The sequence below is a fragment of the Fusarium oxysporum genome, genomic scaffold (genome assembly GCF_000149955.1).
Source record: "Fusarium oxysporum f. sp. lycopersici 4287 supercont2.46 genomic scaffold, whole genome shotgun sequence".
Lineage (NCBI taxonomy): Eukaryota > Fungi > Ascomycota > Sordariomycetes > Hypocreales > Nectriaceae > Fusarium > Fusarium oxysporum.
Genome location: NW_017264849.1, coordinates 20,320 through 30,339, shown reverse-complemented (window position 1 = coordinate 30,339; position 10,020 = coordinate 20,320). Strand labels below are relative to the sequence as shown.

Here is a 10,020-nt window from a genome sequence, read left to right as displayed (position 1 = left end):
TCTGGGGCTGGTGAAGTAACGAGAACACTGTATCTGCGGGAAAAGAAAAAGCCTTTTATCACATTTACCCTCGTCGGTTCATTGACTGAAGAAATTGTGTTTGTTCCCTTTTTCGTGCTCAGTTTACGAGTTTCGGCTCTCTTGTTGCAGCTATTCATTCATCGCCGGAGATTATTTACGAATACAGAGGTGGAGGCGTTTAACAGCTCCGGCCCAGACCCATCCCTTGAGCTCCGATGTAGCCAATTGATTCAGCTTCAAACGTTTAAAGAAAGGAAATGATGATAGGAGATATGCTATCACGCTCGATTCAGCTTCTCAGCTCGTGTCCAGGGAATTTCAGCAAGCCACTATCGAACGAGGGAGGACCTAGCTGAAAACGAATCTATCAGCTTGGTCTGCCCTAGCTATGAGATGAGCCCATAAACTGAGACCAGTAATCCGTTCCGGGCTATACTTTTATCTCCGGACAACTCAGCTGTACCATACGGCATTCGCCGGTCCATTCTCAAGACCGAGGTGCGCAACTGCCGATGCACTCTTATTTTTGATCTTCCAAACTTCAATAAAATTCGAACCGCTATCAGTAATAGCAAAGAAGTCCTCACTGAACGAGGCTGGCGACACAGCATTCGCAGATCCTCCACTGTTGGTAGTTTCTTGCAGAAACAGCTGCTCTTTGATAGCTCCGGATCTGGCATCCAAGCTAAACGCAGAGACGTATCCAGGAACTCCAGTTTTACGGGATCTCGTGGCAGCAAGCAGGTATTTGGGGGATGATCCTTCGGCAGGCGTGGAAAGTAGTACTTCATCAGCCCAATAAGAAGAAGAGTTAGTAAATCCTAAATAAATAGTTAGTTCAGTAGGTATATAAGGAAAGCGCTCAGATCCTACCGGAGGGAAGTAAACTGTATGTCTCGTTGCGAAACTCGAGTTTTCCAGTCTTTGTATTACGCTTATATGCCGCAATAGAGTTCGCCTCCTCATAAACCACGTATACCCATTTTCCATTTGGATGCACAGTCAAATGTCTCGGGTTGGATCCTTCCTCGGCAGCAAGATATTGCACCTCTTCAATTTTGCCGCTTTCGCGATTGTAAGAGTGGACCCAGACTGCATTTCCCATGTCATCGGCGGAGTACAGGAAGTCATTCTTCGGGCTCAGCGCGGTTCCGTGAACACCACCTTTGGTATTGTAAGTCGCATTTGCAAAGCTTTTCTGGAGAGTGCCGGTCTTATCGACGGAGATGGTGATTGTTGGACAGCCGCCTCCGTAGGGTGTGCCGAATACTGCGAAGGGAGACTTGGATGATGCGGTGATGAAGTTTGCGTTTTTGCCTGCATAAAAGTGGTCAGAAGAGTAATTGATACATAGTTATCTTGAAGGGCCGCTTACAATCCGAGGATAAGCTGACGTTGCTCTTATAGGCCAACCCCAGATCCTTAGTTACCTTGTAGCTTTGGAAGTAACCAGTGGTGCCAACGTATAAGTTTTGCTTGCGCGCCTACAACCTGTGATTAGATCCGGGATATATATGCTGTATGAGCAACACCTACATCGAGTGCTATCCACTTCGACCCGTCATCGGATGCGGAGGAGATGTTCTTCACCAAGCTCAAGGAATGGGTTTCATCATCGAACTCAATGCCGGCAATTGTAGATCCAGAAAAGAAGCCAGAAAACAGGTAATGTACTTCAGCAACAGCCGAGGCGGCGAGAAGCGGGAATAGAATTCTTGGCAACATTTGAGCTGATTCTGAAACTGTGAGGAATGATGGGGAATACTTTATGGAATCAATGGGGTATTTATTCTGCCAAGACAGCTAGGGTTCCCGATTCAGTCCACTACGGCTACTACATATTGTGGTCTACGTACTATTGCCGTGAAGATCTTTGCGTCTGTTTGGCCAAAAAGACGCGGCCTAATTGCGCGGCAGTTTGATATTAACGCCGTGATGTGGGTGAAGGCTCGGCATTGTGGGGCCGGTAATTGAAAGAGCGGACTAGCAAGGGTTTTCACAAGACTCTGGTAAACTTGGAATGAGAGGATTGGCAAGGACAAGATTAAGGTAGTTAATGATTAATACCGAAAGATGGTACGTATTGTAGCGTGCGATGAGTTGTGCAAGGTTGAACAGACAAGACAGGTTTTAGCCCCCCTGAAGTTTTAGATGTTTTAGAAGACCAAACAGGTGTATAAGTGACAGGCATCAGCATTGGTACACCATTAATCTACATAGTGTTTTGAATAAGACCGAGGATAATTGACATTAAACGCTCATTGGTGTAATAACTCGTGAATTCTATGCGTAGGCGGTAGGCGCGTGGGCTGCTGTCTTGCACCGAGGCAAAGCGCAACAACGATGACTTTGATATTGTCAGATGTCACGTGTAATCGATCCATTTTGACCTGGTCGACCTCGCTTGAATGACCTTGGTGAAGGACACTCCAGCTTATCACGATATCCTTGACTAAAACACGAATGACAAGGGGTACTTTATGCCGATGGTGCTAGAAGGAATAGGAATTGCGGCCAAAATTATGGACTTATCAGCAAAGGTGATTGGATGGTGTGCACGATATGCCCAATATATTAAGAATGCCAAAGAAGATAAGCGCGGTTATCGAGGGAAGTTACCTGCCTGCATTTAGAGTTACAGAATGCTCGAGATCTACTAAGTAGAATGCAAAGTCTGAAACTCAAAGCTTCGCATGCGGTCTTTCTAGCAACGGCAGATAGCGAGTCTCAACTCCGATATCTTAAGAAGTCGCTTGCCTTTAGCTAATAGTCGGGCAAGATGTGCTTAGATGCTTTAAAATGGCCATTTCAAAGCAAGGAAGTCGATGTAATTGCCTAGGCCCTCCGATGGTGCACTGAGGCCATCCATTCAGCTCTATAAGTTAACCAGATGTTAGTCCGAGTACTCCGGCATTTGCCTTGTCTCGCCAACGAGGTAGGAACTTAGGTCGATTATTCTTGGTATCGACCAGAGAACGGCTCGTGACCGGATTCCTATTGCCTGGGGGGCTTCTTTCAACTAACATACCGAACATAATCCGACATGTCTACCAAACACCCGAGTCGAGCTTCTTGACCTGATATCTCGATGGATCGACGATCCTGAGGCGAGGACGATATTCTGGCTCAATGGCGGGAACGGTAAAGTCAACAATTTCCCGCTATGCTAAACTCCTATATAAAAAAAAGGTAAACTAACTAATTCAGTATTACAATAAGTAGTAGGCTATTAACGCAAATAACAACTATCAGGGGCAGAATTTAACAGAACACAACATAAATACACCAATTCACATTAATGAACCGAATACACGTACCGTCTGACATATACTTGTTTAATCCACATACCTATGGTGTATGTTAGTTCCTCTTCTAACTTTCAAGTACAGTCCACAGCCTCGTATTGTTGTCACCGGCAGTTAATAATTAAAGAAATCGGAACAAGGTTTAATTACGGCCAGGCGATGCTAGCCCAAGTGGAAGTCCTATGCTTTTAGATCCTACTTCTTTCCGCTGATTTATAGATCCGTATCTCCACAGAGGTCAGAAAGCTCCAGCGCGGTCTCGACGAGGGGTGCGTGGTGTGCACGGGCGACGATCTTGTGTATCCGGACCTGGTACGGTGGGTAATTGGTGTAGGTAAGGTAAGCGATAAGCTTCAGCTTTCGGCCAAGATCAACTCCAGTTAATACATTGAGAAACATGCTCCAGGCAGTGCGCATACTATCTCCACAATTACCAGCTTACTTACTTCGTCTGCGCTACCGAAGCCAAGAGCTTTAAAAAGTGCGGGTTGCCCAGCTCTCGTAGACATGGACACACTTGCCTTGGCCCCTGTCGATAATTCGGACTTCTCCACAGCTATCACTGGGGACCTCTCGTTACAGGACAAGAAAAATTACTGCGCCAAACTGGAAGGGCAGCTTTGCAGTCGATGTGATGAGCTTTTAGAGACTCACTGGTATTCGAACTATGTCGACCGTGATATCGGGCGTGATAAGCCAGAGACTTTGAGAAAATGCATTGAGATTATGGGTGAAAGCTTTGCATTTATGCAGTGCACTGTTTGAATATTTGAGTGGTGTTGTCTTGTGGTGACAAGAAGTGACATTAGAAAGCGGCAGCACCGAATAGAAGTGGGTGATACGCAAGTACCCGGTTACATCACACGAATCACCGCTCGCAAAACACGTCCGAAACAACTTAATTATCAGCAGCCAACCCAGAGAACGCCAAATTCAACAGAATATCACTTATTCTTGCCTTAGAGCAGTAAATAACTTTTCCAGGATCCTCTTGCTTTTACCCCAGTCGTACTTCTGCCCCGGTATGTTTGTTGCAGCGTGAAACCTTGGTGTTTCCCCCATCCTTGGTGACAATTATTTCAAGTTCTCCCTTCCAGCTCCACAAATCAGACGGGATGTCGCTCGTAACAGCAACAGCGTTGACTCCCTGGCGAACAGTGCTGATGGAGAATCTTGACCGAGTTAGGTAGCATAAAGCGGCAACTAGAACCACTCCGCAAGGGCGAATCAGAGTATCCGTGTGGGATTTCCCCGTCTTGAAGCCGAACATAGATCCAAAGGCCTGCCCAAGGCCTGCACCGATCTGCATCGATTTAGGGAAGAATTCCACAAACTCTTCGGCGCTGAGCTTGCGGCCCTTGACAGTTTGCATTGCGAGCTTGTCTTTAACCTCAGGTAGTTTGATGAGCGTGTTATAGTTGATCTCTTGATGCCATGAATTTGTTGGTAGAGTGACTGTCGCTGAACTTGTCGTGGTGGAGCTCATTGTACGGTTGACGCTGGCTCCTTCACGCAGCTTAGAGCCGCAGTTCCAGCAGAAGCGGCCATCTGCCTCCTCACCACACTCGGAACAGAACATGATTGCTTACTAGTTGACCAAGAATCAAGCTTAGAGAGGGAAGGATAGCGAGATGTAGAGAGTGCAAGGAAAAAAAAAAAAAAAGGAACACGTTGAGCTGCTTTATAAGAGCTTCCCATCTTCTGTTAAAGGGCAGGGTGGAAAGGATAGCATGAAGCGAAAAGAATGGTCAGTCGAGGCGTGGATAATCGGATTAAGAATAGTGGGTTTTCAGCTGAAGCAGATTCCGAGAATTATTGGTCTATATCACGCTATTACAGTAAGGTGCGGGTCCACCCTTAGTAGTTTGCTATTGTAATTTTAGCAAAAGTGCCTCGGAAAAGACTAAACGTGGCGCCTGCTCGGTGTCCTGCTGACGCTAGCACGGTCCCTGCCCTTCTCATTCACTAACAGCATCTAGATAAGTATCAATAATAGCAAGTAAATTCTATTCTCTAGCCAGGACCAGATAAAGCGATAAAGACAAATTATACAGACTCTTAAAGTGGTCAGGTGATTATAAGTTCATCGTGAAGCAGATCCTCGATGCCCGAACGCCAAAACATCAAAATGCTATTATAGCTGAGAGATGGCGGGGTTGGTTTCGGCTCTGGCTGCGTGCACTTGTGCAGGCGCCACGTTTAGTCCATTTTGAGGCACTTTTGCTAAAATTACAATAGTAAACTAACTACTGACGGTGGTCCCGCACCTCACTGTATGGCGCGGGGCATGACCAGACTGAACGGGAAGAGGAATGTGCATGTGGACAAGCGATGGAGACGGTCGAGCATTTTCTCTTCCGATGCAGGAAATGGACAGCGCACAGAGCGGGAATGTTGCAGTGCACCGAAACGCGAAGAGGAAACCTCTCGTTCTACCTGGGAGGGAAATCACCATCAGATGACGCAAGATGGACGCCGGACATGCAGTGGACACAAATTGAGCAATGTGCAGCACAGCATAGGCTTGGGGAAACGAGGACGAAAAGAAAGCGTTGTATGTAAGCATTAGCGACTAGTGCCCTTTCGGTTAGAACAGGCCGCCGGGCCTAATTAATTGCATTGTATTGTATTGTATTGTATGGCGCGAGAGGCGCGGCGATGGTGCCGCCACAACCAACTCGATCAGATCATTGACCTAAGGGCCACTAGGGTAACGTTGTAGGCCTAATTAGTCTTCTTTTAAGCGAGTCATATTGATTACCTGGCCAAACTCATAGCTCGCCCGATAAAGCTGATGCTCGTCTCTCCTCTAACACGTTTTGGCCATCTCGCTCCCATCACTCACAAGCCATGGATCTACGAAGTGATGATGTCCTGCCAGGCGAAAAAGTCTTGATGAAAAAGGCGGCTAATGCTATGATCAACATCAATGATTATAAACTGAGTAGATTCTTCGCGGACGACCTTGCCCGCCTTTTCGGCAAAGAGAATCTCGAGGCGATCGGCGGGAAGCTGTATCTTACCAACTACCGACTGCTGTTCAAGTCGCACTCGATAAACCGTGTCACTGGCAAATTCAGTGTTGCACTTCCTACAATCATCGCTGTCGAGGACACGTCCAAGTTCTTGACGAAGCGGATCGACGTAACCACGTCCACTGAAACATTCCAATTTGTTGTCTGGGGCATCCCTGAACTCATAGACAAGATCAACGAGACTCGTCTGACGTTGGAGCCTGTCGAGGTCAAGCGCTTGCAGTCACTCGTCCTGGAGAACTACAAAGTCTTTGGTGATGGCATGACGGTTGCAAAGAGTATTGAAGGGATAAACAAGGCCTTGCTGGCGGCTCGGAAGGCAGGAGTTTTGACCGAGTTGGCAACCAGAGCAGGGAATCCTTTGGAGATCACAGGAATCTTGAACTTTCTTGAGTTAATGGGAGATGAACAAGGCTGAGAGTAGAGATACAAGGGCTGTAGTACATCGCAACTGGAAAGGCGGTGGTGCACTGTGTTACGCAAGCTCCGTGGTTGGACTGAAGATAGGGTCTAATTTCATATTAATTATAGGGCATATTTCTTTGCTTTATATTATTAGTAGTAATGTTGATAATATAACATACATGATAAGCTTGTGTTACAGCATACTGTGCACCTAAAAGTAACCTACTCTATAGCATTCTACAGCTTAAAGAAAATAGTTAGAAATCTAAGGAAAAAGGTTTTAAACTTAGTATAGTTATTTATATTAGATGGTATTTTTTAAAAACTTTTATCTATTTTATTTTCTATAGAAAAGCTTAACATAAAATATATTTTATAATATAAATAGACTTTCTTATATAACTCTATTAAGAAAATAATTATAATTATTATAAAATAATATATTAAAGATATAATAGTTAAATATAATAGTTAAATATAATAGTTAAATATAATATATTATACTTTTAAGTATTTTTAAATTAAGTTAATATTATAAGAATAATTTAAAAAAAAAACATTTTTAAAGTAAAAAGTGGCTTATGACACATGTGTAACAGATGCACAAGCTGTGACGGTTAGGTCTAACTGTGTTAAACTAAGCCGTGCTAGGTTTATTATTGGCAGATTGCGTAGGGCGTATACTAAGCGTTATTAAAGTGTCACGTCTCTTAATGGTAGAATCAATGCGTGTCAGGCTTAATTAATGTAAAGAAGTGTTATTAATAGCTGGTGAGCTAAGTTCTATCTAGTGCTAAAAGAGTGCATATATATAGTATGAGATATATATATTAAATAGAGTCGGTTTGACCCTGTTCGTGTTATTTATTACATAAGTCGAATGGCGTGTATTTGTTATGATTCGTGCCCGTAATAGCGCTGTAAGGCTTCTATAAGGCAGCTGTAGCACACCCATGATTGCTTGCATAGCGATTATGGCCCGATCTTTTGCCCTGTTGTTTAACGGCTTATGCGACCGTTACACCAAGTAATTTTTATATTTACACCTAGAACCTAAGATTAAAAGAATAGTAAAAACCTTATTAAGTAAATGTAATTGCTGCTTCTGGCAAATTGTAACAAAGGCGGAGATGGAGTAGATACTACACGAAGATGATAAACACGTGAGTTTTAGTAGGCAATGGTAAAGTCATAACTTCTGCAGCCGCTGGTACCGCAAGCCAGGGTCACATGGATCGGGCAATGCAGTTGACTCGATTAATCCTGTATCATTGAAAATGTACCCTGAGGGGTCTGTTGTCTCCATACGTAATCTCACGGCCCCATGGCATGCTGTGTCCCTCAGTGTATGGCTTCTATCTAACTGATACTCTGCTTCCTCCCCGAACTTCTTCCCTCGCGCTTCGTGAAGAAGGTTTCAGGATGCAAACAGCGCAAGCTGGCTCTCAGAGCGGCTCGTTAATCCACTTGCTCTTATACGCCACACCACTGCGTTTAAAAAGCTGCGTGATAGGGCATCTCCGTTCAACCTCTGCAACAAAATGTTCAAACGCAGCATCGTCTGCACTGGTCTGTACATACACCCTCAAGTCCACGCTCTCCCAGTTCGGATTGCCCTGCTCACCGCCAACCAGCACCACAGTGGGGAGCTGGCCCTCGACTGAGACGCGCCATTTGCCCAGCGTGAGCCCTTGATCCTTGGCCACGAGTGCGCCCGTGACCTGGTTGCACGAGCTGAGACTGGCGAGTGCGTAGGCAACGGGCGAGGGGTGCGAGTCCTGGCCGCCGATGACCTTGTAGGTGTCGGTTGAGAATGTGTACGGCTTGTCTTTGACAGAGATGGTTTGGATGGTGCCGCTTCCTTGGCCGGAGATCTGGACTGGGAGGCGCTGGAGATGAGACGGAGAAGCAGAGAAACGTCGTAGATTGAGGATCAATTTTGAAGAGCGCTGCGAGTTGATGAAAGTTCGCGATGTTGAAATTGAAACAAGACGAGTCTGAAACATATTGGACTGCGAATTGAATGCCAAATGCTGTAATTGGTTAACTCAATTGAATGTTTGTGATTGATATTATGATGGTTATTAGAGCTGTTACCTGAATATTCTTTATCTAGAGTCCAGATGGGATGACTTGAAGTCGAAAACCCTCATCAGAGAGCTGACCCCGCTTTTAAGTTCATGATCTTGTTGCGTGAGAGCTGAATACAATTGCGCCATGTTAAAAACAGTAAAGCATAGTTTGGCGCTCATAACCGAGGCACTAGTGACTTTCACGTAACTAGATCAAGTAGAGCGAAGATGGCGAGCTCGGTCTGCGACTCGAAAGTCCATCCGGCGAGAGGTAGAACGCCTAGAATGCCTAGTAAGGTTATCTCCTCTCCAAGGAAACCTTGATTACTACTATAAGCTACATCTTCTTCAGCCAAATGTCAAAGCCTACACAGAAGTAAATAAAGCTCCTTAGGCTTTGCATCCTAGACCTTGTTTGGCGTCTCAATCTCATACACAACCCCAACCTTTCCTTTGCTGATAATCTCCTCAGCATCCACACTAACACTGCTGCCTTCAAAAAGCTCCGTAATCTGTTCTAGGCTGCGGCCCTTAGTCTCAGGGAACAAGAAATAGATTACCACAACAAGACAAGCCAGGATGCAGCAGAAAACGATATAATACCTCCAACCAAGAGCAGCCAAACCAACAGGGTTAATCAGCTGAGCGCTAATGAGGCCAATGTACGAAGACGTGAGTGCAGTGGTCAAACCTCGGCTGCGAGTCAAGAAAGGGAAGATCTCGATGGTGTATGCTTGAGGAAGTGGTGTCCAAGCCACATCGTAGAAGAAGAAAGCGATAAAGATGAATGCCACCACAGTTCTACCGGCTGCTTCGTCGTGGCTCCTAATGAAATAGCTCGTGAGTGCTGTCCAAGCTACGTAGCTGAGGCAAAGCCCTGATGTAGCAACTAGGAAGAGCCTTCGCCGTCCAAACCTGTCAACCATCAGAGCACCAGCAAACACAGCTGCGGCAAAGTTGAAGAGCTGAAGTAGGCCGTTGATCAGAACCTGGTCTTTGGCGGCCGTGATCCCGATGGTGTTGAGGACTAGAGACAAATAATAGGTGACAACGCCGATACTTCTTGTGAATGGTAAATTGGATCCTGTCACGCCTCTGAGTGGTGCTTGGGACGTATCTTCGCGCTTCAATGGAAGCAGACTTCTAGTCCACGAGGGTGCCGGTGTAAGTTTAAAACTCCCG

General features: G+C 45.5%; 5 protein-coding genes across 6 annotated transcripts in view; 1 reads left to right on the top strand and 4 right to left on the bottom strand.

Moving 5' to 3' along the window:
- Window positions 1-474: 474 nt before the first annotated feature.
- On the bottom strand, window positions 475-1,746 carry FOXG_17141 (uncharacterized protein; the record flags this gene model as incomplete). Its single annotated transcript, XM_018397155.1, has 4 exons — window positions 475-842; window positions 895-1,338; window positions 1,397-1,505; window positions 1,558-1,746. The coding sequence occupies 4 exons, from the start codon at window positions 1,744-1,746 to the stop codon at window positions 475-477; spliced, it is 1,110 nt and encodes a 369-aa protein (XP_018258194.1).
- A 2,299-nt stretch (window positions 1,747-4,045) lies between these two features.
- Window positions 4,046-4,964, bottom strand: FOXG_17140 (uncharacterized protein). The gene has a single exon (XM_018397154.1). The coding sequence runs from the start codon at window positions 4,903-4,905 to the stop codon at window positions 4,324-4,326; it is 582 nt and encodes a 193-aa protein (XP_018258193.1). The 5' UTR covers window positions 4,906-4,964; the 3' UTR covers window positions 4,046-4,323.
- Window positions 4,965-6,098: 1,134 nt separating this feature from the next.
- Window positions 6,099-6,779, top strand: FOXG_17139 (uncharacterized protein; the record flags this gene model as incomplete). The annotated part of the gene is made up of 1 exon (XM_018397153.1): window positions 6,099-6,779. The coding sequence occupies exon 1, from the start codon at window positions 6,177-6,179 to the stop codon at window positions 6,777-6,779; it is 603 nt and encodes a 200-aa protein (XP_018258192.1). The 5' UTR covers window positions 6,099-6,176.
- Window positions 6,780-8,002: 1,223 nt separating this feature from the next.
- On the bottom strand, window positions 8,003-8,910 carry FOXG_17138 (uncharacterized protein). Of its 2 annotated transcripts, XM_018397152.1 has the most exons (2): window positions 8,864-8,910; window positions 8,003-8,799 (listed from the first exon to the last, which is right to left on the bottom strand). In XM_018397152.1, exon 2 carries the CDS (start codon window positions 8,770-8,772, stop codon window positions 8,212-8,214), a length of 561 nt encoding a protein of 186 aa, XP_018258191.1. In that variant the 5' UTR covers window positions 8,773-8,799; window positions 8,864-8,910; the 3' UTR covers window positions 8,003-8,211. The 2 variants fall into 2 exon arrangements, with proteins under 2 accessions (XP_018258191.1, XP_018258190.1); XM_018397151.1 differs by having other exon boundaries at window positions 8,003-8,892.
- A 332-nt stretch (window positions 8,911-9,242) lies between these two features.
- The window catches only part of FOXG_22759 (uncharacterized protein), a gene marked incomplete at both ends in the record, with an annotated part of 1,746 nt that continues 968 nt past the window's right edge, over window positions 9,243-10,020 (bottom strand). The window contains one exon of the mRNA XM_018403174.1: window positions 9,243-9,962. Coding sequence (XP_018258189.1) covers window positions 9,243-9,962 — 720 coding nt within the window. The remainder of the gene's footprint in view (window positions 9,963-10,020) is intronic.